The sequence below is a fragment of the Urocitellus parryii genome, chromosome 4, assembly GCF_045843805.1.
Source record: "Urocitellus parryii isolate mUroPar1 chromosome 4, mUroPar1.hap1, whole genome shotgun sequence".
NCBI lineage: Eukaryota > Metazoa > Chordata > Mammalia > Rodentia > Sciuridae > Urocitellus > Urocitellus parryii.
In genome coordinates, this window is record NC_135534.1 from 7,939,687 (window position 1) to 7,966,748 (window position 27,062).

The following is a 27,062-nucleotide window of genomic DNA, read 5'->3' on the forward strand; positions in this document are numbered from 1 at the left end:
GGCGCTCGGGGGCGGATCCTGCGCTGGCGCCTCAGAAGCCTCAACCCCCAAACCCCACCCCTTGCAGGTTCCAGCACGCACTAAGAGACCTAGGAGGAAACAGGTTTATTAAGCTGGTCCTGACACCGGTCCTGACCCAGGGAAGGTCTGTCGCACCAGAAGGTCAGACCATGGCATTGACCAGATGGGCACCACGGCGGCTCTGTGTGTTCATCAGATGAGCCTAGCCGCGCTCGCAGATGACCTCCACAACACTGGGCTCCATAGGCACTGGGTCCGGACAGCGCAGGGCAGCTGAGGCCACCACTTCATCCAGGAGCAGGTGCACAAGCTCCTCATCCGCCACAAAGCGCCATAAATAAAGCTGCAGGAAGTGGCAGTCCACCTGCACCTGCTGCAGCCCGAAGCGCCCAAAGGTGCGCAGCCTCACACATTCCAGCAGCGTCTTCAGACTGATCTTAATGATGCCTGTCAACACCGACACCTGCAGGCAGGGACATAGGGAGGCAGCTGAGTGACTGTAGGTGTTAAGAAGAGGGGCCAGGGGCTGTGGCTGTGGCTCAGTGGTAGCGCACTTGCCTGGCACCTGTGAGGCACTAAATCCGATTCTCAGCACCTCATATAAATAAAGGTCTATCAACAACATGAGGTGCCAGCAAACGGCATAAGACAGGAGGTCCCGGGCAGAGAGTTCCAGGGACATGGTACCTGGTATCTCTGCTATAGAGGTAACAGCAGCAGCGCTCGCGGGCTCCACAACACCTCCAGCCCTGGCAGGTACGTAGGTCCCACAAGGAGCCTCAGCAGAGGATACCCTATACCTACTCATTTGTTACAAGAATCACAGGGTATCTGAAGGGAAAGGGAAGGCAGGACCCAGCAATCAGAGGCAGAGATAGGGGCCAGTATTAACATGGGGTAAGGAAAGACATTACTAAATGAGGGAAAAAATATCCCTGAACTTGGACTGGAGTTGGGCAAAAGCCAAGGTGTGACTAGGAAACCCTGAGGACCCAGAACTACTGTGGAGAAAAAGGCAGAGGCTTCTAGATCAATATCCAGGCTTGAGCTATGAAGTGATGGTGGTGGTGCTCTGAACTACCTGGAAACAGCCCTAGAAATAGAGACTGGAGGATCAAGGTCACTCTCAGTTGGGCATAGACCGGGTCCTAGGGCTTCCTGGGCTGGTGCAGAGCTGCTCCAGCCAAGCTTCCCCAGTTCCCCTGGAGTCTGGGTCACATGGAACTTCAGACCTTGTTGAACTCCACAGGGCTGAACACATCAATACGCTCAGAGAACAGCTTCTGGATATTGCTCAAGAGGTTGGTGTCCATTGGAGCACTGCATGAGGAATGAGACAAGGAATCACAACCCGCCCCGCACACGGTCTTCTTTCATGCATTTCCCTGAGGCACCCCTACCAGCCTGACCTGGGTGTGTAGCTAGGTGCATAGCGGCCCTGCTGCCGAGAGCTGCTGTACACTGAGAAGGTCCTCTTGCTGGAGTCGCTACTCTGGGCCTTGCGAACACCCTCTTCATATAGGAGCCCCACCTGGTGGTGAAAGAGGTACCACAAGGAGCCTCAGCAGAGGATGCCTGATACTTACTCATTTGTTACAAGAATCGCAGGGTACTGAGTCACCATTTATAGAATCAGTGGAGTGGGGCAAAGCAGGACATAAGAGTCAGTCTGAGACCCAATATTGAGCATAGCCCTGCCCCAATTTCCTGGGTGACCCTAGGCCTCTGCTGCCCTGTAGGTAAAATGGGGGTGGTGATGCTACTACACTCCCAAGGCTGAGGAATAAGAACATGAATACAGGCATTGCCTGGCCCTTTTGTCTTGATCCTTAGAGTGCTGTTCCCAATACCCCCAGTCTGTGTCAGGGCTACAGCAGTCAGCCGAGGGCAGCACCTGCACGTCAATAGCTGTTGTGTCCTCCACAACCCGCTTCATGACAGCGCGCACATTCCGAGGCTCCAGTGTAGTAAGCCAGTCCCGCGTCTCCACACTCTTGCGTAGCATCTGTGATATGACCAGGCCCTGCACCTTCACATAGTGGGTCAGCAGTCGCCGCGCTGTCTCTCTGGCCTCTGCACACAGTGTGCTGACAGGTGTCACTGGAGACTGGTCCTGAGCCAGAGGCAGAGGACAGAGGCAGTGGGTACTTGGTGACAGTTCAGGGGCCACTTCCAATTAAGAGTTAGACACAGCCAAAGTAGGGTAGAGGTTGGGTCTGGCCACCAGGGACTGCCCAGCCTCCTATGTTCCCAGAATCACCACCCTCTGCCCCCCACCATGAGCCCAAATTTCACCTGCACCAGAAACTGCTCATCAGTGAGAGTGAGAATGTAGGAGATAGTGGCTGTCTCATAGTCCAGGCAGAGGCGGGAAAGTAGCAGAAGCAAGGCAGGGGGGGTGGCACCTCCCTTCTCTCCTGGGCTGTCACAGAAGCTCTGAGCTGTCTGGCACATGGAGCGGATGAAGCCCACGATGAGGCCTTCTCGTACACCCTGGCTGCAGAACTCACCCTGGGAGGAAGAAGGGCCCAGATAGACAGTCCTTCCTTCTAGGCAGGGGCTGTCCCACCCTCTGCCCTGGCCCCTCTCCAAGGGACAGCTTCATCTTGCATCTCAAGTACCCAGGAGCAGCTTCTCTGCTTGGTCTGTGTGTGTGGCAGTGGCAGCAATAGGGACACTGGCTGGCGCTTTCCTCTGCTATAGCTTGGCTGCAGGTGCTCTCAGAGTCCCCCCATCCTGGAGAACCTGACAGCGCATCTAGAGTGCCCTCTAGGGGCACAGACTGTGTGAGCCGTGGTAACTAGTCCTCAGTTCCCCAATCACTGCTAAATATGTTCTAGTAAAAGGGCATTGGAGAGCCAATTAGCAGAACAAATAACTAAAAGCCCCTGCGCAGACCGTACCCTGAAATAGGGCTTGTTGGAGAAGGACACCTCCTTGGCAGTGAAGAGGTGCACAGCTGCCAGAGAGGCCTTAATGTGGCTCAAGATGGAGCTGGCCACACTGGCCAGCAAGTCGGCTAGGCTGGGGCCTTCCTTCCCAGCCAGGCGAGGAGCAGCAAGGGCCTGGCGCACATCCGTCAAGCAGCCCAGGAAGGCTGCCCGCAGGCCCTGTAGATGATGGCCCAGGCGCTCTCGGGCCACTCGCTCCACAATCTCGGTGGCAGCCTCAGCGAGCCCTGCAGCAGCCAGTAGGGCCCCAGGAGCCCGGAGGCGCCGATGGAAGCGATCCAGCGCTCGCACCAGCAGCGAGTTGTCACCACCACCCTGCTCCTGTGCCAGTCGCCGCTCCACCAGAGTAAAATATCTGCCGCCCAGCTCCCGCGCGAAGGCTGCCAGCTTCTCCGCACCCGCGGGGCCTTGGGCTGCAAACAACTCCTGATAGGCTGCTGCCACCTGGCAGAGGCCGCCCACGAAGCCACTGCCGCCTCGGTCAGTGAACTCTAACACATCAGGGGCAGGAGGAGAGGGCCCCAGCTCGCTCTCCAGGCTGCTCAGCTCCTCTTCAAGCCTCCCACGAGCATGCGCCAGGAACTCTTCGCACAGCTCCTCGGCAGGCTCGCCCAGGGCCAGCAACAACTCCACGCACTCGGCCTGTTCAGGGGCGCCTGAGCCACCCTCCCTGTGGGGAGGGAGATGGCAGTGAGAGGCAGACCTAGGGCGGCTAGCAGGGTGGGCAGGAGTCAGGGAGGCAAGGCAGTAGGCAGGGCACAGCCCACAAGGGCCTGGAAGGTGTGCACTCCGCCCTGGCTGGTGGGCAAGGCTAGGGCCAGGGACCATACCTGAAGCGCTGCCGCAGCTGCTGAGCTAGGCGGGCCGTGATGACCTGACAGTCGTCCTGGATGGCACGGAAGGAGGGCAGGTGCTGGTATTGCTGCAGCACGGCCCGCGCGCGGCCCTGGTAGCGCACCGCCTGCCCGTAGGCGCCCAGCTCCACACACTTGGTGAGGCGCGAGGGCAGCTCGAAGAGGAACTGCAGCTTTCGCAGGAGCGCATGCACACCTGGGGGGCCAACCGGGAGAACATGTTAGCCCCACAGCAGAGGGCTGCCTTCTGCAGGGCCTGCTAGGGATGGGACCCACCTGCCAGCTTGGTGATGCGCTCGTGGCGGTCCTGCAGCGTGGCGCTGATGCGTGCACTGAAGTCGGTGATCACCGCCATGTTGGTGGCCAGACGGTCCATCTCGTCCTCCATCTTACGGAAATCGTTCTTCATCTTCCGGATGGTGTCTGGTAGAGCAAGGGCCCAGAAGAGGGAAAAGGAGATGACTGCGGGGAGGGCAGGTGCAGCTCTCAGCTTGAGACCTGGAACAAAGGCTCTCACACACACCCATGACTCAGCGTGAAAGGGTTGCCAAGGGCTTGGTCACAGCATGGAATGGGGGTGATTATGTTAGAGCAGCAGGCATTTGCACACACATAGCTGCTCTGTACCCTTGGCTCTTGTGTCCAGGGGAGAAGAAGAGGGATCTCTGCCTTCAGAAGGTGTTTAGATCTCAAGGAGAACTCAAGACACTTGGTACTGGCTGAAGCAGCATTAAAACACAAGTTCTGCAAAGGCAGGGACCTGTCTGCTAGTTCACAGGGGCATCCTTTATGCCCAGTGCAGGGGAAATAATAAATATTTGTTCACCCTGCTCTCCTTCCTAAACTGCCTGTCCCACAACCCTTTCACTCGCCTTCTGGAACATGGTCTATCTTATTTGAAGGGTCCTTCCCTTTTGTCCTCAAAGAAACCTGCCTAAGGAAGCTGTTCCTTTTACATCCAAGGTACCTCAGGGTCTGGCCTTTAATGCTTCTAGATCATTTCTACCCCACCTCTCCTCAAAACCCCACTGTTTTGAAGATCATGTATAATACCCACCCTTGTTGCCATCCCCTGCCACTCCTCTCAGTTCCTGATCACTCTTCCCTCTTGATTCCCTCCTGCTACTTCTTGGTGGATATCAGCGACATGGACAAGCCTCTGAACACTTGACTGTTCACCAGCCTCCTCAGTCACCTCTTCCTGCCTGTGCCTCATCTGGTCCACACCTCCTAGCCATCTTCAGGAAATGCCTCTCCAAAAATCTCAGCTGTAATTCCATCACCAACCTGTCCACCCACCAAACATCCCTGGCTCTTGATCACTATTCCTAATGCCTCTCTGATCATTTGAATCCTCCATCAGCATCACTGTGTTTGCCAGCCCCTGACCTCTCCTGTCCCCTCCTTAACCTAGTGCAGGTTAAGCCCAGCTAGCCACTTACATCTCATACCCAAACAGCCAAAGATGGCCACAAAATCACTCCAGCTGTTCTCCCTTGAAACGTTATCACCTGATGTCCCAAAGTAGCACTCCACGCTACCTAGCCATCTTCCCAAGTGATCTAGTGGGTCTGTTTTTCCATTTTCCAAAGTAGCATTTTCTCTTCAATCCTCAGCCTCCAATTCCCTTTCTCCCTCTCCCTAATGGGGATTGAACCCAGGGGTGCTTTTACCACTAAGCCACATCCCCAGCCCTTTTCATTTTTTATTTTGAGACAGGGTCTCACTGAGTTGCTTAGGGCCTTACTAAGTTGCTGCAGCTGGCTTTGAATTTGCCATCCTCCTGTCTCAGCATTCTGCGTCACTGGAATTACAGGTGTGTGCCACTGCGCCCAGCTCATGCTCTGAAACTCTTTACTGGAGACCCTGCTTCATACTTCATGAAGAAAATAAAAGCAAATGTCAACTCCCTTCAAATCTGCAGAATGAACGGACACCTACACACAGTCCATGCTTTCTGCTCTCCCACTCCCTGAGCACCTTATGCAGTCTCTTGCTGCAGCTGCTTGAAAACGGTTCTGCCCCTGGTTCTGACCACAGCCCTGCAGAAGGACCCTGTAACACCTCAATATGGATATGTCCAAAACAAAACTCCTCATGTTCCCTAAAGCTGCTTCTGTATCTTCCATCTTGGCTCCTGGCTATTTCCGACATGTCATCTTTGAGTCCTATCTTTCCTTTACCTCACATTCACTCCATTGGCAAGTCAACTGAAATTGCAATGTATGTAGAAGATAACAAAATGAAACACTGAATTAATTCATAAGGGTTATATTCTAAGGATAAAATGGATAACTTGCTGGGCTGGGGTTGTGGCTCAGAGGTAGAGCACTCTCCTAGCATGCATGAGGCACTGAGTTCCATCCTCAGCCCCACATAAAGTAAAATAAAGACATTGTGTCCACCTATAACTAAAAAATAAATATTAAAAAAAGGCTAACTTGCTACAAAAATAGAATTTACCAAAATGGGTTCCAGAAAACAAATCCAAAAAAAAATTCAGAATGTTGCTAAGGAAAGACATCCCTATCCTCTGGAGGCAGGACCCAGCCCCAGAGGATGTGCGCGAATGTCGCTCATCCCAGCAGGGAGAGAAGCTTCCACCTGAACTTGGTAGCACAAACTCTGATATGAAAACCCCACAGAGTGTAGACAAAAAAGAAACAACACATTCATCTCTCTTATGAATGGAGATGCAAAGATGAATTAAATAGAGATGCATGGGTAAATTAGAAAATGGAATTCAGCAGTTTTATTAAAAGAATAACTGATAAAATACGTTCAAATAGTCTTTATTTCATGAATGTAAACATGGTTCAATATCAGAGGATCTTTTAATAATAATTCACTGTATTTTTTCTCCCCTTTAAAAAACCTTTTTAAATTCACCATATCCATAAATAAGACAGCTGGGCACGACAGCATACGCCTGTAATCCCAGCAGCTTGGGAGGCTGAGATAGGAGGATTGCAAGTTCAAAGCTAGTCTCAGCAAAAGCAAGGTACTAAGCAACTCAGTGAGACCCTGTCTAAATAAAATCAAAATAGGGCTAGGGATGTGGCCAAGTGCCTTTGAGTTAAATCCCCTGTATCAATAAACAAACAAACAAACAAATGAGACAACTCAACATCTATTACTGTTTTTAAAACTCAGTAAGAGGGGCTGGGGCTGTAACTCAGTGGTAGAGCGTTTGTCTTGCAGGTGTGAGGCACTGGGTTTGATCCTCAGCACCACATAAAAATAAATAAATATGGGCTGGGGATGTGGCTCAAGCGGTAGCGCGCTCGCCTGGCATGCGTGCGGCCCGGGTTCGATCCTCAGCACCACATACAAACAAAGATGTTGTGTCCGCCAAAAACTAAAAAATAAATATTAAAATTCTAAAAAAAAAATAAAATAAAAAATTCTATCTCTCTCTTCTCTCTCTCCTCTTTCTCTTAAAAAAAAAAAAGATATTGTGTCCATTAAAAAAAAAAAAACTCAGTAAGATATTAATGGCTGAATATTTTCCTAACCTCCAAACTCAGCATCATGTTCAATGAGGCAGTTCTAGGAGCATCCCCCAAAATATTACAGACAGGACTGAGGTATGGATCAGTGATGGTGCTCCTGTTCAACATGGGCAAGGTCCTGAGATTGACAGCTAGCACCACATAAACAAAACAAAGGAAACAGTAAGAATGACCATAATTGCCACTGCCAGTCAGCATCACCTCCTCACCCGAATACTGAGCATGGAATCCAGGAGCTGGCACATGCTAGGCAAGCACTCTACTACTGAGCTACATCCTGAGCTCTTCTTGAGAAAAGTGTCTCACTAAATCGCACAGGCTGACCTCAATTTTGTGATCTTCCTGCCTCAGCCTCTAGAGTAGCTGGGATGACAAGGGGTATACAACCACACCCTGCTGAAAGAACTTTTTCATTTTTCTCAATACTGGGGATTGAACCCAGGCGCACTGTACCGCTGAGCTACATCCCCAGCCCTTTTAAGATGGAGTCTTGCAAAGCTGACCAGGCTGACTTAGAGCTTACAATCCTCCTGCCTCAGGCCCCTGGAAAGCTAGGATTTCATATATGTGCCACCACACTGGGCTGCACCCATATTTTGATGTGAACATTTGTTTTCAATTCTCTTCAGCATATTTCTAGGAGTAGAACTGCTGGGTCACATGGTAACTCTGGGTTTATCTTTTCAGGAATGGTTAAACTGTTTTTACTAGTAATTACGATGGTTCCATCCTCCACATCCTCACCAACACTTGTTATTTTCCACTTTGGGATTACCACCATCTTGGTGTGCAGTGGTATCTTGTTTTAACTTCCCTAATTACTAATGAAGCTGAGCATCTTTACATGTGCTTATTGGTCATTTGTATGTTTTCTTTGTAAAAACATCCATTTAGATCTTTTGCCCATTTTCAAATAGGGCTACTTGTCTTTTTATCCCTGTGTTATAAAAGTTCTTTATATTATAATTCTGGGTACTATACTCTTATTAGATATGTAATTTGCAAATATTTTCTTCCATTCTCTAAGGTGTCCTTTTATTTCTTCAATAGTGTCACATGAAATGCAAGATAATTCTGAGAAGTTCAATTTATCTATTTTTTCCTTTACTTATTTGTGCTTTTGGTGTCATATCTAAGAAACCCTTGCACAATCCAAGGTCATGAAGATTTGCATCTTTCTTTTTCTTCTAAGAGTTTTATATTGTTAGCTCTTACATTAAGGTCTATGATCCATGTTGAGTCAATTAATTTTATGTGATGTGAGATAGGGATGCAACTTCATTCTTCCGAATGTGGACATTTGCTGTCTTAGCACCACATGTTGAAAAAACCTATTCTTCAAATTGAATGATCTTGGCACCTTTGTTAAAAGTCCATTGATCAAAGATCTGTTTGTTTTTGGACTCAGTTCTATTCAATTGATCTAGATGGCAATCCTATGCCAGTATTATATCTTCTTAGTTAATTAGATTGAAGTAAGTTTTGAAACTGGTGTGAGTTTGTTCTTTTGCAAGACCATTTGGGCTATTTTGAGTCTCTCACATTTCCTTATGAATTTTTATAATCCTCTTGTCAATTTCTTTCTTTCCAGGCTGGATTCAAACTCCTGGGTCCTTCAGCATCCTGTGTAGCTGGGACTATGGGAGCACATCATCCCACTCAGCTTTCCTTCTTTTTTTTCAGGATAGTTTTATTATTGAGTGTAGAATTCTTGGGTGGCATTTGTCTTCCTTCCAGCACTTTGTAATGTCATGCCTTCCAACTTCCTGGCTTCTAAGAAATCAGCTGTTGATCTCTGGTTGTTTTTTTTTTTTTTTTTTTTTTCATACCTGGGGATTGGATTCTGGGCCTCAGGCTAGGCAAGCACTAGCACTGAATTAAATCCCCAGCCCCAGTTGTTGACCTTACTGATGATCTCTCCTGCATGAGAGAATGCTTCTCTCTTGACATACTTTCTAATTTCTCTTTTTTGGGGGTTTGGTGGTGTTACTGGTTGAATTCAGAGGCACTTGACCACTGAGACACAATCCAAGCCCTATTTTGTATTTTATTTAGAAATAGGATCTCACTGAGCTGCTTATCGCCTCACCTTTGCTGAGGCTGGCTTTGAACTCTGGATCCTCCTGCCCCAGCCTCCTGAGCCGCAGGGATTACAGGCGTGCATCATTAGCCGGGAGCTAATTTCTCTGTCTTTGGACTACAATGTGTCCAGGCATCAATCTTTTAACATGTATTCTACTTGTAGTTTGTTTTGTTTCTTGGACACACAGATAAATGTTTTTCATTCAAAATCTCTGCTACTGTTTATTCATATATTCTTCTCTTTTCTCCTCTCCATCTGAGACTTCTAGTGTACACATGTTGGCACACCAGATAATGTCCCATAGATCTCTGAGATTCTATTCAATTTTATCATTTTTACTTTTTATCCTTCAGATTGGATAATCTCAGTTGACATATTCAAGTTTTGCTGATTCTTCTCCTTGTTCAAATCTGCTGTTGAGCCATTTCTTTGCTTTTTTAAATACTTTTGTTTTGTTTTATTTTTAATTGTAGATGGGCACATCTTTTTTTTTTATATTTACTTTTTAGTTATAGGTGAACAATGTCTTTATTTTACTCTGTGTGGTGCTGAGGATCGAACCCAGTGCCTCACACATGGTAGGTGAGCACTCTACCTCTGAGCCACGACCCCAGCCCAACACCTTTATTTTTTTATGTGGTGCTGAGGATTGACCCAGTGCCTCACGAATGGGAGACAAGCACTTCACCATTGAGCCACAACTCCAGCCCCACTTTTTTCCTTTTTTAAAATTTGTCCTAATTAGTTCAGCCATTTTTATAAATTAAATTTTCATTATATTTATTATACTACATCATTTCTACCTAGGTCTTTTTAAAAACAATATCATTTTCACATCTTCCTTTAATTCTTTTTTAAAATTTATTTATCTATTTATTTATTTATTTATTGGCACCAGGGATTGAACCAAGGGGAGCTATACACGGAGCCACCTCCCCAGCACTTTTTATTTTTTATTTTGAGAGAGGGTCTCACCAAGTTGCTGAGGCTGGCCTTGAACTTTTGATCCTCCTGCCTTGGCCTCCCAAGTTGCTGGGATTAGAGGCATGCATCAGCACATCCTTTTCTTTATGTCTTTAAACATCACTTTCCTTTGCTCTTTGAATATACTTAAAACAACAGATTTAAGTCTAGTAGTAAATAAATGTTTAGGTTTCATCAGAGACAGTTTTTATTATTGATTTTACTGCAACAGGCCATATTTTCTTGTCTCTGAGTGTCTCATAAATTTTTGTTGAAAAGAGACATTTAAAATAATATGACAACTCAGTGAATCAGATTCTCCTCCCTACTCAGGATTTATTGTTGTTGCTTGCTATAGTTGCTGTTTTTGTTTAGTGATTTTTCTGAGTTACTAAACCTGATCTAATTAGTTTCTGAATAAATTCCACAAAGTCTGTGTTCTCAGATGTGTAAGGTTACTGATATCTCCACTCGGTTAGCTTAGTGGTCAGATAATAATTAAACTAAAAACTCCTTAAACGCCTGGAACCCATAAATCTCCCTGGCCGTGTGTGTGCATGTGGGGATCTTAAACATGCAGCCAGTCAGTGGGTTACAACTTGGCCTTAGCCTCCACTTCCTGTTAGTACAGAGATTCCAGACAAGCCAGAGGGGAGAGCTTAGGGCATTCTAAGGCCTTTCCTGAGTATGAGTACAACCCAGCAAATGTGTGTGGCCTTCCTGAGATATGGACATCCAATTCCTGAGCTTTTCCTTTTAGACTGTTTGGTTAGATTATTAGCTAGCCTGACTATTACCCATCAACTTGGGCAATCACACTACTTATCTATAATTGTTCGGAAAAGCTCCTCCTTGAGAGGCCTCCAGCACTAGGCAACCTCTAAGTCAAATACTGATAAAGCTACAGAGTGAAGTCCTTCAAGAAACCCCCAGACAGCCAGACCAGGGCATAATTATGGTCCTAGCACTTGGGATGCTGAGGTAGGAGTAGCACTTGAGCTCATGAGCTGAAGACCAGTATGGGTAATATAGTGAGACCCCATCTCGAAAAGAAGAAAGGAAAAAAAAAAAGAAACCACCAGACAGATCAAATAATGACAATTTGTTGAGTATGAGGTCTTGAAAGGGTTCCATCTCTGTTGTCTTCCATCCAGGACCAGAAATATGAGCTATTATTTTTCAAGGCTGTAGCTGAATTGGAGAGCAAGCAGTGGGGCTAAAGCAAGTTAAAATGTCCTAGGGCTGGGCACCGTGGCACACACCTGTAATCCCAGTGGCTCTGGAGGCTGAGGGCAGAGGATAGTGAATTCAAAGTCAGCCTCAGCAACTTAATGAGGCTCTAAACAACTAAGAGAGATCCTGTCTCTAAATAAAATATAAGAAAAAGGTGGGTATGTGGCTCAGTGGTTAAGCACCCTGGGTTCAATCCTCAGCACTAAAAAAAAAAGTCACAGTGTTCACTATTCTTACCAAAATTTAGCCATTTTTCTTTTTCCCTATATTACTGAAAACCTTGGTTAATTTCTACAGTTCTAAAGAAGTTGTTTCAGGGGCTGGGGATGTGGCTCAAGCGGTAGCGCGCTCGCCTGGCATGCGTGCGGCCCGGGTTCGATCCTCAGCACCACATACAAACAAAGAAGTTGTGTCCGCCGAGAACTAAAAAATAAATATTAAAAATTAAAAAAAAAAAAGAAGTTGTTTCAGACTACTGTGGATATTTTCATTGCTTTTTAAAAAATATTTTGCAGTTATAGATGGACACAATATCTTTATTTTATTTACTTATTTTATGTGGTGCTGAGGATTAAACCCAGTGCCTCACATGTGCGAGGCAAGAGCTCACTTTATCACTGAGCCACGACCCCAGTCCTTTTCATTGCTTTCTAATGGAGGAAAGAGAGATCAATGCACTTGCTCCAGCATTTTTGCTCACATCACTCCAGAATCTCACTGCCTGCTTATGCAAATGAGGTTGCGATGGAACATAGCCACCCTCGTTTATTCACATATCACCTGTATGCCTATTTCAGGTATCAGTGGCAGAGCTGAACAGATGCAACACAACAGATGGCCCAGAAAGCCATGTGCTATGGTCCTTTTCAGAAAAAGTTTGCCATCCCCTGGTCCACAGTCAGGCCCAGCTCTCTCCACTGCTGTCCCTGCTGCACTGCAGAGTTCCCAGGCCTTTGCCGAGGCTGTTCTCTCAGGTGGAGTCATTCTGCCCCCACATCCTGCTGGGGGAATTCCATCACTCACTTTAATTGTCCCCATCTCAGAAAAGCCTTTCTCTACCACTTTTATAAATCAGTCACTACCATCTACCCTCTAAGAAGTTACCTGTTTTATTTTCTCCAGAGAGCTTGTCAAGGGAAATGATCTTTTTTTTTTTTTTAAAGCTTTTATTAAATGCCTCTCCCACATTTTTTTTTTAATATTTATTTTTTTAGTTATTGGCAGACACAACATCTTTGTTGGTATGTGGTGCTGAGGATCGAACCCGGGCCGCACGCATGCCAGGCGAGCGCGCTACCGCTTGAGCCACATTCCCAGCCCCAAGGGAAATGATCTTAACTTCTTCATTTACCATCTGTCTCTCTCTGGAATGTCTCACCTGTGTGAGGCACTGGGTTCGATCCTCAGCACCACATAAAAACAAATAAAGATATTGTCTCCATCTACAGCAACAAAAACATAAATAAATAAATCACCTTGCTGCTCTATCCACCACCTAGTGCTTAAGCTGAAACCTGGAGGTAATCTTTACAGTCGAAGCTCCTTGGGCTGTCAATATTACCCCCAAATGCCTCTCATTCTGCCCATCACCATCATGCTGGTGCAAGCTACCAGAATTTCTAGCCTGGACTACAGAAAAGGCCTCGCTCCTGCCAGCTCTTCATCTGTTCCTCCCAGTGCAGCTGGAGGGACCTTTTCAAAACACAAGTCTCACCACATGATTCATCTGTCTAAACACATTGCCTCAGCACTCTTTGGATAAAGGAAAATCCCTGATATGTTCTGGAAGGTCTCTAGTTAAGCTCTACCACATCTAGCACCTGCCTGGCTCTGCCCACATTCTTTTTTTTTTTTTTTTTAATATTTATTTTTTAATTATCAGCGGGCACAACATCTTTGTTTGTATGTGGTGCTGAGGATCGAATCCGGGCCGCACGCATGCCAGGCGAGCGCGCTACCGCTTGAGCCACATCCCCAGCCCTCTGCCCACATTCTTCTTCCCCTTCTGCTACTGTAAGTAAGTGCTTGGTGCCACCTCACCATGGGCCCCGCCGGCAGTGCTGGGGAACTGCCTGCCGGGTAAGTGCTCCACTCCTGAGCTACAGCCCAGCCTAGTAGATGAGCACCTGTCCTTAGCCGAGGGCAGCCCCTTGCACATGTGCACTGCTCCAGAGCCTCTCAGCTCTCCTCCTGCATGTCCCTGCCCAGTCAACAAGTACTCCATGTTGCCTTGCTCTCTGGGTGCTCGACTAAGTTTGTTAGTTCCATTTTTTGGAATGTTTTCTTCATTTAGTTCAAAGACAAGCATGCTTCTGGCTGGCCTCAAACCTCTCCAACTGCTCACTCCCTCTGTGGGATCTTCCTTGTCCTCCTGACTTCGACTGTCAGAATACCCTTAGCTCAATTCTCAGATCTCTCCTCTCTCTACATTCCCTCCAAGTTGATCCCTCATCTTGTTCCATACACCTTGAACGCCGGACTCTTCCTCTAATAGGCATCACAACTTGACAGGGCCAAAACTGAACTTTTGAATTTTGCTCTCACTGCAACTTACTCCTTCAAAATAAGAAGCATTACCATTCTTCCCAGTGACAGGGCCCACACCTCCAGCACCTTTAATTCTCTCTCTCTCATGTATCACATGATTCAATCAATAAATGCCTTAAGGTTGACCTTCAAAAATATCTTGAATCATTCTACTTTACCACTATTGCCACCCTGGTCCATGTCATCAGCATGACTGCTACAATAGCCACCTATGGGCTCTGCCACCCTCACTTCCTTTCATTTTTTTTTTTTTGGGGGGGTACTGGAGTTTGAACCTAGGGGCACTTTACCACTGAACTACATCCCCAGCCCCCTTTATTTTTAGAGACAGGGTCTTGCTAAGTTACTGAAGCTGGCCTTAAACTTGCAATCCTCCTTCCTCAGCCTCCCAGGTTGCTGGGATTATAGGAGTGTGCCACCATACCCAACTCTATAGTCCATTTTCTTTTTGGTACTGGGAATTGAACCCACCACTGAGCACTTCACCACTGAGCCACATTTCCAGCCCTTTCTAATTTTTATTTTCAAACAGGGTCTAAATTGCTGAGACTGGCTGGGGATGTGGCTCAAGCGGTAGCGCGCTCGCCTGGCATGCGTGCGGCCCGGGTTCGATCCTCAGCACCACATACTAACAAAGATGTTGTGTCCGCCGATAACTAAAAAATAAATATTAAAAATTCTCTCTCTCTCTCTCTCTTAAAAAAAAAAAAAAATAAATAAATAAATAAATAAATTGCTGAGACTGGCACATTGATCATCCTGCCTCAATATTCCAAGCTGCTGGGATTACAGGCATGTCACTGTGTCTGGCTCTAGTCCATTTAATATATATAAGTATTTTTTTTCTTTTAGTTGTAAATGGATATAATACCTTTATTTTATTTATTTTTATGTGGTACTGAGGATCAAACCTAGTACCTCCCACATGCTAGGCAAGTACTGAGCCACAACCCCAGCCCTCTAGTTCATTTTTTTTTTTATAAATAAAGTTTTACTTTACTTATTTTTGTATGTGGTGCTGAGGATCAAACCCAGTGCCTCACACATATTAGGCAAACACTCTACCACTGAGCTGCAACCCTATCCTCTCTCTAGTCCATTTTTAACAACATGGACAGAAGGGCCCTTTTAAGACATAAGCCAGACCAACCGTTCTTCTGTTCTTCCATCTCACTGTAAAAAGCAGACTCCTCACAACCACCCAGGTCCTTCCCTAACCTGATCCCTACTAACCCTCTAGCCTACCTAAGCTTACCACTCTCCCCTGCTGTGTCTGGATGCTCCAGATGTGCTCTCTTTTCCAGACCTCTGTGCTCCTGCCCCAGTCCCACCACCCCATGGCTGGCTCTGTCTCTCAAGGCCCTGCTCAAACGACACACCTCAGAGTGGCCTTCCCATACTCACCCTCACTAAAAGAGGACCCTACACATATTCTTTTCTTCTTACTCAATTTTTTTAAGCACTTACTACCACCTTTACTTGTGTGTTTATTTATTGTCTTTCTTTCCAAGTAGAATGTGGGCTCCAAAAGGCAGGAGCTTTGTCAGGTGGATTCACTGTTAGAGCCCCAATGTGCAAAATAGCTCTTGGAAAAATAAATTAAAAAACCTTATATGATCTTTGTGTCTCTAATGTCATAATTTTTCTCTCCTTGTTTAATTAGAGAAGGAGGGTAGGAGGAAGGGGAATAAGAAGAAAGGAAGTGAAGAACAAGGCCATCTACCTTGGACCAGAGACAAAAGTTACCACTAATTAAAAACAAATAAACAAAAAGCAATTTTACTGAGACTTCCTTGGTGTTAGGAAGTCTTTTTAAATGATTTATATAAATTCATTTAAAAATTTCATTTCATCATTTCTCCTCTTTGGTATTAAAACAACCCTTCTGGAGCAGCTATTACCTCCACCGTAGTCTGACCACAAAGGACCAGAGGGAGGGAGGTGATAGTATATTAATGTCAAGCAGGACTGAAATCTGGGTCTCCTCCCTCTAAATCCCTACTTTTCTCCCAACACAGGAGGAATGAGAGATGTTAGACTCATGTGTCCCAGTGGGGATCACCTGTGGCTGAGATGAACTTGTTGTAGTTTTCATAGACCAGGGTCTGCATGTCGCTGTCTAGAGCCCGGATCTGCCGCACCATGTCGGTCTCACTGTCCATCAGCTGGGCCAGGGGGCACTCTCTACGCAACTAGAGAAGTAGGGTGGTTAGTGTTCAGGTCGGGGGCATTCATGTCCCCCAACTTGCCCAACTGGTAGGCTTTCTGTGCAAGAAAACTCTGATCCCACCCTGTCACGAATCCCATATATGGAGCCTACAGTGGCCTGCCTCTTACTGGGTTAGACCCCATTTGGGGTTTGTCAGGTTCAGCCTAGGTACAGCCCTGTGCCTGTCAGAGCCTGGGCCACGCCCCCTACCAGGGCCCTATGGGAACAGCAGCCTGGAGACCTCAGACCCCAGCACCACCTGAGGCCAGTCCCAACCTGCCCACGCTCTCAAGCTCCAGCAGAACCTCTACTGCCTGGCGGGGTCGTTCTCCTCTTATGACCCTTGCTCCTGTCACCCCTGCAACGAAGTCGGAGGCATGTTCTGGGGGTCTGATACATGGGGAGCCTGGACCCACTACTCCACACCCACCTTGTCCAGATAAACTTCCGGGTCGAAGTGTGCCCCATTGAGATCAGTCGGGTCCAGGGGGTCCGGCCCGGCGGGGCGCCCCGCCGCCTCCCCCTCCGAGAGTCCGTAGTAAAGCTTCAGCATCCCGTGCGCCTTCCGCCGCCGCTCCGGAGCCTCCGCCTCGGGCCCTTCCGGGGAGTCTCCAGGTCCAGACCCCGGGCCAGGCCCGGTGGCTGCCGCCGCCATCGCTCCCACTGCAGCCCACGGGCGTGAAGCTGGAAAGGGAACGAGAAGTACTTCCGGCAGCCATAAAGTTGTTGTTGAAACGAGGCAGTCCTTCAGGTGAAATGTCCCCCTGCAGCTCTAGGTCCTTCGAGACTAGTGTTCCCCCACACCGGTCCTCCACGAGTGATGACGGTTCCGGGAGAGCCCTGAGTTCCCGTAGTTTGGAACTGCCTTGGCTTGCTGCTCTCTCGGGAAGAGGGACGGGTCATGACTCTCCAGTCCTTCATCCCTGCAGGCAAGAGACACAGGGAATATGTGCACAGATGGACTGGACGAGCACTGGAATTTGTTCACCTAAAATTGGGGACATACCCCACTAGGGGGCTGCGAGGACTAAAGCCTGTATCCTAACCCACAGGGGCATAGAGCACAGTGATTTTCCAGGCCCGGTCCTGTGATGCATCAGAACTGTCTTTAGAAGTACCCGTGGTGCGATTAAAAAAAAAAAAAAAAAGCTCTTCTAGACCTGCCCTCTTTTTAAAGTCCCCAAGAAGTTCTGGCACGCACATTACGCACATTTGAGAACCCCTATTCTCTCATGCTTAAAACAGACCCCGCAGACGTTAAATGACTGAAGGGATGTGCCACTGGAGGGTTGGGAAGGAAGGGAGGATGATTCCAGGTTTCTGCCTTGGAAAAAGGTGCAGCTAACGACAGCTGAGGCACACGAGAGGGGAATGACTTGAAATTCATTTGGAACGCACAGAGTGGGAATGGAAGAAAAGAAAGACTTTGGTCATGCGTGTAGCCCTTGAAACATTACTTACGATGCTCTAGTGGGGGCTGGATGGAATGGATGGAAAAAACTATTTATTTAATTTTTCTTTGCTAAGGGTCCTGCAGACCAAAACAGAGCACGACTTATTTTCATGGACCCTATGAACTACAATGTTTTTACTTTTTTTTTTTTTTTTTTTTTTGGTACTGGGGGATTGAATCCAGGGGCTCTAAACGACTGAGCCACATTCCCAGCCCTTTTAATTAATTAATTTTTAAGACAGGATCTTGCCAAGTTGCTTAGGCCCTTGTTAATTGCTGAGACTGGATATGAACCTGTGATCCTCCTGCCTCAGCCTGTTGCTTCCATTACAAGCATATGCCACAGGCCTGCCTGTTTTATTTTTACATTTTTTAAAATATATTTTTTAGATGTTGATGAACCTTTATTTTATTAATTTATTTATATGTGGTGCTGAGAATCAAACCCAGTGCCTCACACATGCTAAGCAAGTGCTCTGCCACTGAGCCACAACCCCAACCCTACATTTTTAAATGGTTGAAAGATAACATTTCATGACTTTTGAAAATTACACAAAATTCATACTTCAGTGTCCAAAGTACAGTTTTACTGGAATACAGCCATATTCATTTGTTTATATATTGTCTATGACTTCTTTTGAGTTACAATAGCAGACTCAAACACTTGCCCCATAAACCTTATAGTCCACAAAACCAAAAGCATCTACTATCTGGTCTTTGACAGAAAAAGACATTTGTCAACCTCTGAACCAAGGGGATGTTCAGAGACTGTTTTAAAAAAACATATTAAGCCAGGTGTATTGGAGCTGGGAGTGGTGGCACATACTTGTAATCCCCGTGACTCAGAGGCTGGGGCAAGAGGATTGCAAGTTTGAGGCCAGCTGCAGCAATTTAGCAAGACCCTAAGCAACTCAGCAAGACCCTGTCTCAAAATAAAAAAGCGATGGGGATGTGGCTCAGTAGTAAAACACCCCTGAGTTCAATTCCTGGTACCTAATTTTTTTAATGAAAAAATAAATAAAAACATTAGATTTCAGCCTTTGAAGCTATAATCTATAATCTTATCAATAAAGAGTATAAAGGGCTGGGGATGTGGCTCAAGCAGTAGCTCGCTTGCCTGGCAAGCGCGGGGCGCTGGGTTCGATCCTCAGCACCACATAAAGGTGTAGTGCCTGCTGAAAACTAAAAATTAAATATTAAAAAGTTCTCTCTCTCTCTTTAAAAATAAAAATAAAAATTAAAGAGTATAAAGATTTAGCTTTGTCCCAGCAACCCTTCACCACAAATTTAGGTCCACTCCAAGAAGTCTATAAACTTTTTTAAGAATGTTGTCAAATTGGCAGACCAAGGGTACAGTATTTAATTTCGATGTTATAGTGGGGCACTATTCCACAAGCCCATCTGAGGATTATGCAATTACTTGTAGGAATATATAGTTGTTTGGTTTTGGTATTTACTATGGAGTTCAGACTCTGAAGGGACAAATAGGCATTGCCCAGGAGAGAGGGAAAACATATCTAGTAGAAAAATAAGTCTAAAAGGTAATGATTTTTATTGTCCTTTAGGACATGAACCAGTTTTGTATCTAACTCAGTATCATATTTTATTTTATTTTTGGTACCAGGGATTGAACTCAGGAGACTCGGCCACTGAGCCACATCCTCAGCCCTATTTGTATTTTATTTAGAGACAGGGTCTCACTGAGTTGCTTAGCACCTCGCTTTTGCTGAGGCTGGCTTTGAACTCTGGCTGAACCCTGCTTCAGCCGCCTGAGCCACTGGGATTACAGGCATGTGCCACTGTGCCTGGCCCCATCCCATTTCTTTTTGAGATAGTCTAAGTTGCTGACTCTGGCCTTGGAACTTATGATCTGCCTGCTGCAGCCTCCCAAATTTCAGGGATTACAGGTGTGCACCATTGGGCCTGCCTCCAGTAATCATATTTTAATATTCTTCCTTAAGTACCTGTCTATATCCAGATCATCAATGTGATTTACAATCTTACTAAGGGGACTCCCTTCATTGGTGAGTTAATAAATCTTTTTTACATATTAATTTTATGTTTAGATGTCATGTTTTTATCTCTTTGAAGATTTTGATAGTACATATGGTATGATTTTCTCATGAATAGTTTATTTGTCTTATGAAAGGGTCTCACCATGATGCCCAGGCTTTTCTTGAACTCATGTTGAAGTAATCCTCCTGCCTCAGCAGTAATTGGAAGAATGTTAAGATTTTTTAAAAATTATGCATGTATAGCTGGGCATGGTGGCACACACCTATAACCCAGTGACCTGGAAGGCTGAGTCAGGAGGATGGCAAGTTCAAAGCCAGCCTCAGCAATTCAGAGAGGCACTAAGCAATTTAGCAAGACTCTGTCTCAAAATAAAAACTAAAAAGGGCTGGGGATGTGGCTCAGTGGTTAAGTGGCCCCAGGCCAGGTTCAATACCTGGTACCAGAAAATAAATAAATAATGTATATATATATATGTATATTTAGATATATGAAGTTCCAAAAGATGCTGACTTTTCAAACTGGCAAAGAGGTCACCTCTATAGGATCAGGGTACAGGAGGGAAACTGCTAACATCCACTTTATGCCTGTAGATATGCTAATCTTCTATAAGGACATAGTCATGGGCTGGGGTTGTAGCTCAGTGGAAGAGTGTTTGTCTAGCACAGGTGAGGCAATGGGTTCAATCCTCACCACCACATAAAATATATTGTTTCTCTCTACAACTAAAATATTTTAGAATATATATTCATATATTGCTTGGGCTCCTTCTAAAATAGCATTGAGTTAGGAATTTCAATGTATTGAAGTTCACTTATACTGAAATGAGAATTTGGGTGCAAATACCTATCTGAACAATGGGACCACGGATGTGCATTGGGACATCACCCTTTTGATGTGCTTTAAATTTGTTACTAGAATGAAATGCCTGAAGCAGGCTACTTTGTGAAAAGAGATTTATTTTGGATGCTGGAAGTCTGAACATGACAGTGCTTCTGGCAAGCCTCCTTCCCGCAGACTGCACCACATCATGTGTTTATCTGTGTGGTCTCTCTTCTTGATATAAAGCCACCAGGATTCAATCAAAGGGGTTCTACCCTAATGACATAATCTAGTTGCTTCCCTCAAAGCCTCTCCTCTGAACACCAAAGCCTGCTAAAGCTGCTGCCCTCTTAATACCATTAATATGAGATTTAGGGGATTAAACTCTGGCATGAGTTCAGGGGTCAAACCATATATTCAAACTCTAGCGGGTTGGGGTGTGGCTCAGTTCAGCACTTGGCTTAACACGCTCAAGGTCCTGGGTTTGGTCCCCAACATTGCAAAAAAAAAAAAAAAATACACAGCCACATGGTTAGGTCAGGGGTCTGAGGAACTGCTGTGATTTGCGGCAGATGGGGAGGAGGGAGCAAGCATGGATGATGGCTGTAGGTTCCAATCCTACTGCGTGGAGGTGGGAGACTTCAGGTCTTGGTCTGATCTAGAACCTAACTTTCTGGGCAGGCAGCTGGGCAGGAGACAGTAGGCTGGCACGGTGGACCTGAGTTACTCCCTCTCCTACTTCAACCCCTGGGAGCTTTTATATCCTCCATACCATTTTTCACAGCTTCTCTGGTTTGTTTTGTTGACAGCAGTGGAATTCTCACCTCTCACCTGCGTGAAGGAAATTGTTTTTTCTGGGCTTGTGTCTGCCCCTCCCTGCTCTGTCTCAAGGAGGATGGGATCTGAGCTCCAGAATAGACTCAGTGTGGCTCAATGGCTATGCAAGTTTGAGGAAAACAATCCCTGACTCAGACTTGATAATAAAAAAGGCCTGATGCTGCCAGCCCCAGAGCTCTGTGGGACTCTGGAAATGAGGGAGATGCTGAGCATCCAAATATGGAGGGGAAAGCTGGTCAGCGTTGGTCCTGGAGGAACACGAGAAAAAGTGGAAGAGCCAGCTGCTCTGAGCTACCCTGGACAGCAATGGAGGATGTATTGTCCCGTCTCTTCCACCCCAACAGGAAAGTGGGGCAAATACCTAGAACCTGCAATCCAGCCTAGGTCCCCTCACCAAGGATGCTTCCAGCTACACATCTGGGTCCATCTCATTTGCCTAAAACTTGCCACAGACCTGGGGCATGCCCTTTAACTCTGCTGTGCCTGGTCATTCGTCTGCAGAACGCACACGCACTACCTGCATCTGTGGAGATGCACACAGTGGAGTTGGGGTGGAACCATGGCAGGTGCTGTCCCTTTACCAGCACAAGGGCCCCACTGCTCTGCATCTCTTGCCCATGCCTCCCCACCTCAGAGCAACCCCAGCCATCCATGAAACACTCTTGTATTTGCTGGAACCAGCCTGCGTTCCAGAATTTTGTCCCCCCCCAGTGTCCTCCTAGTTCTGGAATCCCACTGCTATTCCGGATGGAGTGCCCTAGGTCCTCAGGGTTCTGCTGCTCTTCTGGGCAGTGCTGGTCTGCTCAAGCTCTCACATCTGACTTGAGTCTACACTGCGGCCAGGATGCGGTGGCGTGACCGCATAGCTGTGTTCTTCTTTCCACCAGGCATGATGCTTACCATGACCGCACTGCTGCTCTTCTTCATACACCTGGCCGTCTTTGCCAACGATGTACATAACTTCTGCATCACCCACCACTATGACCACATGAGCTTCCACTACACGACTGTCCTGATGGTAGGCCTGGGCAGGGGCTCAGGGCTGAGGGGCTGATGGAAACCCGCTGTTGTGTAAGGGGACCGCTCTCCCACTGGATGGGCCTACAGTTCTCCCAGGTGATCAGCATCTGCTGGGCTGCCATGGGGTCACTCTACGCGGAGATGACAGGTGACAAGTTTCTGCGGTGCTTTGCCCTGACCACCCTGAGTGAGTGGGAGGAGGTGTGCTAAGAGGAGGGGGAGTTTGGAACCCTAGGATGGAACAGGAGAGGACAGGGGTGTTGGGCTGATGGGGTCTCTCTCTTCTGCCCAGTGCTCAATGAAGCCATGTTCTTCAACCGCCTGTCCCTGGAGTTTCTGGCCATCCAATACCGGGAAGAAAACCACTGAGGCCTGGGGACTAGGGACGGGGATGAGAAGGGAGAAGGAAAAGGCTGCTTTGGGTGTTTTAATAAAGTCTGTTATTTATTTGCACCTGTCAGCTCCTTCAAGGGAGGAGGGTGGGAGGCTGGAGACCCAGGGGGAAGTAGGTTAAGATAAATGCTTGACCTACATGACTCCTGACCTAGCCTGTAGCCACTCTGGTGGCCTTGGCCTTGGGTCAGGAATCTTAGTGTCTCAGGCTTGAAGGAGAGGAGTGGAAAAGAGACTCCTGGCCTCCCTGCCTCCCCTCCTTAGGATCCCAGGTCCTAGGCTGGCCCAGCCACAAGCAAGGGCTCAGGAGGGACCCACACGGATATGAGGGTTCATGAGTGGGTCGAGATTGGGATCGCTGTCAGCAGCAGCCCGGCCCAGGCGAGACATGAGGGCGAGGAGGGCCAGGAAACCCAGAAGGCCCAACAGTAGCAGCAGCCCCGCCCGCTGGAGCAGGGTCAGCGGCCGCTTTCGAGACCCAGCCCGGCTCCTGGGGGGAATGAGGGCAGAGTCAGGTTAGGCCCTTGGTCCCTGGGGCACAGAGAAGAGCCTTAGTCACCATCCTTGAGCCTCAGTTTCCTCATCTGCGCCACAGGGATGATCACCCCTGTACCTGCCACCAGATGGAGTCATTGTGCAGCTCACAGCAGCTGAGGCACATGTTCTAGCTGAGACTGTGTTTTGGAAACTGGGATATGTCAGGCATGGGTTACAAAGATTGGGTGCTGTTGGAACAGGAAGGGGCCACAGAGAGCCCAAGTCCAGACATCCTACAGGAGGTAAGAACAGCCACAGAGAGAGCACCCCAAGGTAGCTACTGCCCAGCCGAGGCCTCTGCACAGACCCTGCACTGCATGCCACCAATGCCCAGAACCAGCCCTGCTGTCATCAGATCTTTCCTCTCTTGGATTATCTCCTCTCCTCCCCTTCCTGCCATCCTGTCCTGACTGACCCCATATACCTGAGCAACTGGGCCAGCCAGCCCAGGGCTGGCCGGCGGCGGTACTTGTCATCATCACAATCCCCATGGAGGCCAGGTAGTCGGTCATCATCCCGCGTGTCATACACCTTCCTTGGGGCTGCAGGGATGAAGCCACCAGCATCAACAGACTCAGAGAAACTAGCCCTGTGCAGGGGGGTATCCTAACCTCCCCAGCCTGATAGAGTATCTTGGAACTGAGGGGAGGCCATGTCTGTGCTTAGGGTGAGGAAGTGCCACTTTGGGGGAGGCTCTGGATCCCCAAGTTGCCTCCACCCACACCACCCATGCCCTTTCTGTCCTTCTCTGGCTGGGACAATCCCATGGCTCACCATGAGTCAAGGGCTCAGTATTGCCCATGTGGATGACCGTGTGCTGCTCGGGTCGACTGGGAGAGGCAGGGGGTCGGGGAGCCTGGCTGTAGAAGGCTGGGGCAGCGGAAGCACTGTCTATGTCCTCCTGTCCGGGGGTACTGGTGGCTGTGGGTATGGAGAGAGCCATGAGCAATGCAGAAAGGCAAGGTCCCAGAAAGCAGGTAAAGGCCACCACTTACCATTAAAGCTGGACCAATCAGAGAAGTCGGAGGAATTGAGGGGCTCAGGCTCTGGGCTTATCACCTCATCAATCTGGAGGAAGGAATTTGGGTCACTAGCCTGACCAGTGTTGTCCCCACCCACCCATCTGGCGAAGAAGGTAAGGCTTGGGGCAAACAGATGGTCAGACAAAGGGACTCTCACCAGAGGGAGGCCCAGTCCTGACCGGGCCCAGTTGACTGTGGCTAGCTTCTCTCTCAGTGCAGAGGCCACAGGGCCAGCCAGGTTGCTTGGAGGGAAGATGGGACCATTGCAGCTGGGGCACTGATAGCCAGCAGGTGCTGTATTTCGGGGTAGCTGGGCTGCACGTTCATTGAGGCAGGCCCAGTGGAAGAGATCTGAGGGCCCATGAAATAAGGGAGAGACACAGGAAGAAGACTCTTTGGGTTCTTAGCCCAGCAATAGCCCCCACCCCACTGCCAGGATGAAGGGACATACACATGTAGGCCCAGGGCCTCGCTTTTCCCTCCTCACTCCAGGTCCATTTCATCAGTGTTGCCTAAGACTTCGGCCTTCTTGGATACCACCCACTAAAGTCAAGGCAGATGCTACAAAACTGCCTAGCGCACAAAGAGGTAGGGTGGGCGGGAAGAAAATGCCACCAATGTCTTTTAGGGAGTCCTTTCTGGGCCTGTACTCATCATTCTCCTTGAGCTAACAGTGAATCAAGAATAGTTTCCAGACGGATTCCTAGATATACACATAGGCACAAGGATGCATGTACACATCTATGGACACAAATATTCCTGTGCTTATGAATATGTAACCCCAAAACAAATGCCATTCCTTATATCCACACTAGCTCCCATGAACTCATTGTATATGCTCACATGGTTGCTAACACTCAAGGATCCTGATCAATGTTTTCTCCTTGTATGTCCATAACACACCTGTGACCATCCACTAATGTACTAATGAACATCCCATGTAGAGACACATGAAGTCATGCAAATTACACATACCCTCACATTGAAAAACACATAGAGCTGTCTCTTTTGTATCAGCTCCTTCAAAAATTGAAGCTGACGTTCTTACACCAGACCAAAGTCATAACACATATGACTGATGGTTCCCTCTAGCTAACTTTACTGTGGGAAACTCTTCCTCTGTTTGGTACTGGGATGAATAATAGATCCTAAATATCTGAAAGTCCCATGCTGGTGTAGCTGGCAACTGCCGTCATCATAAGTTTGACAGGCTCTTGCTCAACTCTCCAAGACTGGCAGAGCAGGAAGTAGGAGCTTTAATTTTTAGGAAAAGACATAGGGGCCTAGAAAGGGAAAATGACTTGCTTGAGCTTACATAGCAGGGAATTAACCTAACAGGGCAGGAATCTAGGGCTCTGGCCTCCCAGGCCTGGGGAATTTATTATATGCTGCTTCTGGAGGAGGGCTCGGAAACCAATCACCAAGATGGCTCTGGGGCTACCCTGATCCCTCCAGGATGACCAGGCCTCACCATAGCAAACAAGGCGAGTTGTCTCTCGGCTGGCCAGAGGTGTGCTGCACAGGCGGCAATTGGGGTTGTAGTCACTATCTTGTAGCCACTGCAGGTAGGACTGGACGATGCACTGGATGGAGTGGGAAAGAGAAGTCACAGTTGGAGCCTAGGCTCCAAGACCAACCACTCCAAAGTCCAACTGCCTCTTTTCTCTCACCACAGACACATATCCTTTCGTTTGTTCAACTAGTAAACATTTATTAAGCACCTACTATATGCCTGACTCTCTTAGGGGCTGGGGCTATGGCAGTGAGCAAAATAAACCCAGTCCTTGCCCTTATGGAGCTTACAGTCTAGAGTGGTACCCCTCAAGGGTTTGGAGGAAGCCAATATCGCCAACCACCCAGTCCCCTGCTCAGGCGATCCTCTGAATGCCCCACCTTGGCGTGATTGGCTACCAGGCAGTGCTCACAGACGTTGACTCGGTGTTCAAAGCAGAACAGGTTGGTCACCTTCCTCTTGGGGCACTTGCAAAGTCCCATGACCGACCCTGGGGAAGAAGCCAGGTCCTACCAAGCTGCCACTTGGGTCTCACCAGCCCCGTCCGTTTCCACTTAACTTCGCCGACACCTCTCACATCCACGCAAACCCAAAATCCCGGTCTTGCTGATGTCGGGTCACGCCCCCTGCATAAATCCCCCGTACGGCGACCCCTCATTCTTTCGGTATCCCGCCCCCAGTCAGGCCTCTCAGTCAGCTACCCACTGATACCCCTGGCCCCGCCCCCAAAGCCCCGCCTGGGCCCCACCCCTTGCTAGCCCCGCCCCTTTCTTTACAGACCCCCCCACTCTCGAAGTTACTGATCCGCCGCGGCACCGGTCCCGACGTGCGCGAGCGGTGATTCGAGGCGCGGAAGGACAGGGATTGCGCTCTTCGTAGCTCCCGCCCTGCCCGCTTCAGCTCCGGCCGCTCCGATTATCCCTCCGCTGCCACGTCTCTTCCGGGTGCGGCGCGCGCTAATGACGACACCGCGCCACCGGCCACACCCCTGCAAAGGCTTGACGGGAAGGCGAGCGAAGAGGGCAAAATCCAAGCGTAGCGGCCCTCACGCCTTACGTCATTTCCGCTTCCTCTCTGAC

General features: G+C 48.0%; 3 protein-coding genes across 4 annotated transcripts; 1 reads left to right on the top strand and 2 right to left on the bottom strand.

Moving 5' to 3' along the window:
• Positions 1-117: 117 nt before the first annotated feature.
• Vps51 (VPS51 subunit of GARP complex) lies at positions 118-17,093 on the bottom strand. The gene is made up of 10 exons (XM_026396505.2): positions 16,804-17,093; positions 16,227-16,356; positions 4,103-4,249; positions 3,803-4,022; positions 2,925-3,642; positions 2,317-2,532; positions 1,916-2,134; positions 1,431-1,552; positions 1,254-1,341; positions 118-484 (listed from the first exon to the last, which is right to left on the bottom strand). Exons 1-10 carry the CDS (start codon positions 17,026-17,028, stop codon positions 224-226), a joined length of 2,346 nt encoding a protein of 781 aa, XP_026252290.2. The 5' UTR covers positions 17,029-17,093; the 3' UTR covers positions 118-223.
• Positions 17,094-22,342: 5,249 nt separating this feature from the next.
• On the top strand, positions 22,343-22,887 carry Catsperh (catsper channel auxiliary subunit eta). Its single transcript, XM_026396706.1, has 3 exons — positions 22,343-22,516; positions 22,606-22,705; positions 22,811-22,887. The coding sequence occupies exons 1-3, from the start codon at positions 22,343-22,345 to the stop codon at positions 22,885-22,887; spliced, it is 351 nt and encodes a 116-aa protein (XP_026252491.1).
• A 54-nt stretch (positions 22,888-22,941) lies between these two features.
• Positions 22,942-26,929, bottom strand: Zfpl1 (zinc finger protein like 1). Of its 2 annotated transcripts, none has more exons than XM_026396495.2 (8): positions 26,784-26,929; positions 26,364-26,473; positions 25,942-26,053; positions 24,628-24,821; positions 24,444-24,516; positions 24,223-24,369; positions 23,873-23,990; positions 22,942-23,401 (listed from the first exon to the last, which is right to left on the bottom strand). In XM_026396495.2, the coding sequence occupies exons 2-8, from the start codon at positions 26,463-26,465 to the stop codon at positions 23,215-23,217; spliced, it is 933 nt and encodes a 310-aa protein (XP_026252280.1). In that variant the 5' UTR covers positions 26,466-26,473; positions 26,784-26,929; the 3' UTR covers positions 22,942-23,214. The 2 variants fall into 2 exon arrangements, with proteins under 2 accessions (XP_026252280.1, XP_077653518.1); XM_077797392.1 differs by having other exon boundaries at positions 26,764-26,929.
• Between the last annotated feature and the right edge of the window lie 133 nt (positions 26,930-27,062).

Excerpts from the sequence above, each read along its gene's own strand:
- Vps51 (XM_026396505.2), bottom strand. The coding sequence starts at position 17,028 with ATGGCGGCGGCAGCCACCGGGCCTGGCCCGGGGTCTGGACCTGGAGAC. Across the intron at positions 2,135-2,316 it reads ATGAGCAGTTTCTGGTGCAG|GACCAGTCTCCAGTGACACC; the intron begins GTGAAATTTGGG and ends CCTCTGGCTCAG. Across the intron at positions 1,342-1,430 it reads GCACCTAGCTACACACCCAG|TGCTCCAATGGACACCAACC; the intron begins GTCAGGCTGGTA and ends TTCCTCATGCAG.
- Catsperh (XM_026396706.1), top strand. The coding sequence starts at position 22,343 with ATGCGGTGGCGTGACCGCATAGCTGTGTTCTTCTTTCCACCAGGCATG. Across the intron at positions 22,517-22,605 it reads ACTACACGACTGTCCTGATG|TTCTCCCAGGTGATCAGCAT; the intron begins GTAGGCCTGGGC and ends ATGGGCCTACAG. Across the intron at positions 22,706-22,810 it reads CTTTGCCCTGACCACCCTGA|TGCTCAATGAAGCCATGTTC; the intron begins GTGAGTGGGAGG and ends TCTTCTGCCCAG.
- Zfpl1 (XM_026396495.2), bottom strand. The coding sequence starts at position 26,465 with ATGGGACTTTGCAAGTGCCCCAAGAGGAAGGTGACCAACCTGTTCTGC. Across the intron at positions 26,054-26,363 it reads TGGTAGCCAATCACGCCAAG|TGCATCGTCCAGTCCTACCT; the intron begins GTGGGGCATTCA and ends CACTCCATCCAG. Across the intron at positions 24,370-24,443 it reads TGATTGGTCCAGCTTTAATG|CCACCAGTACCCCCGGACAG; the intron begins GTAAGTGGTGGC and ends CCATACCCACAG.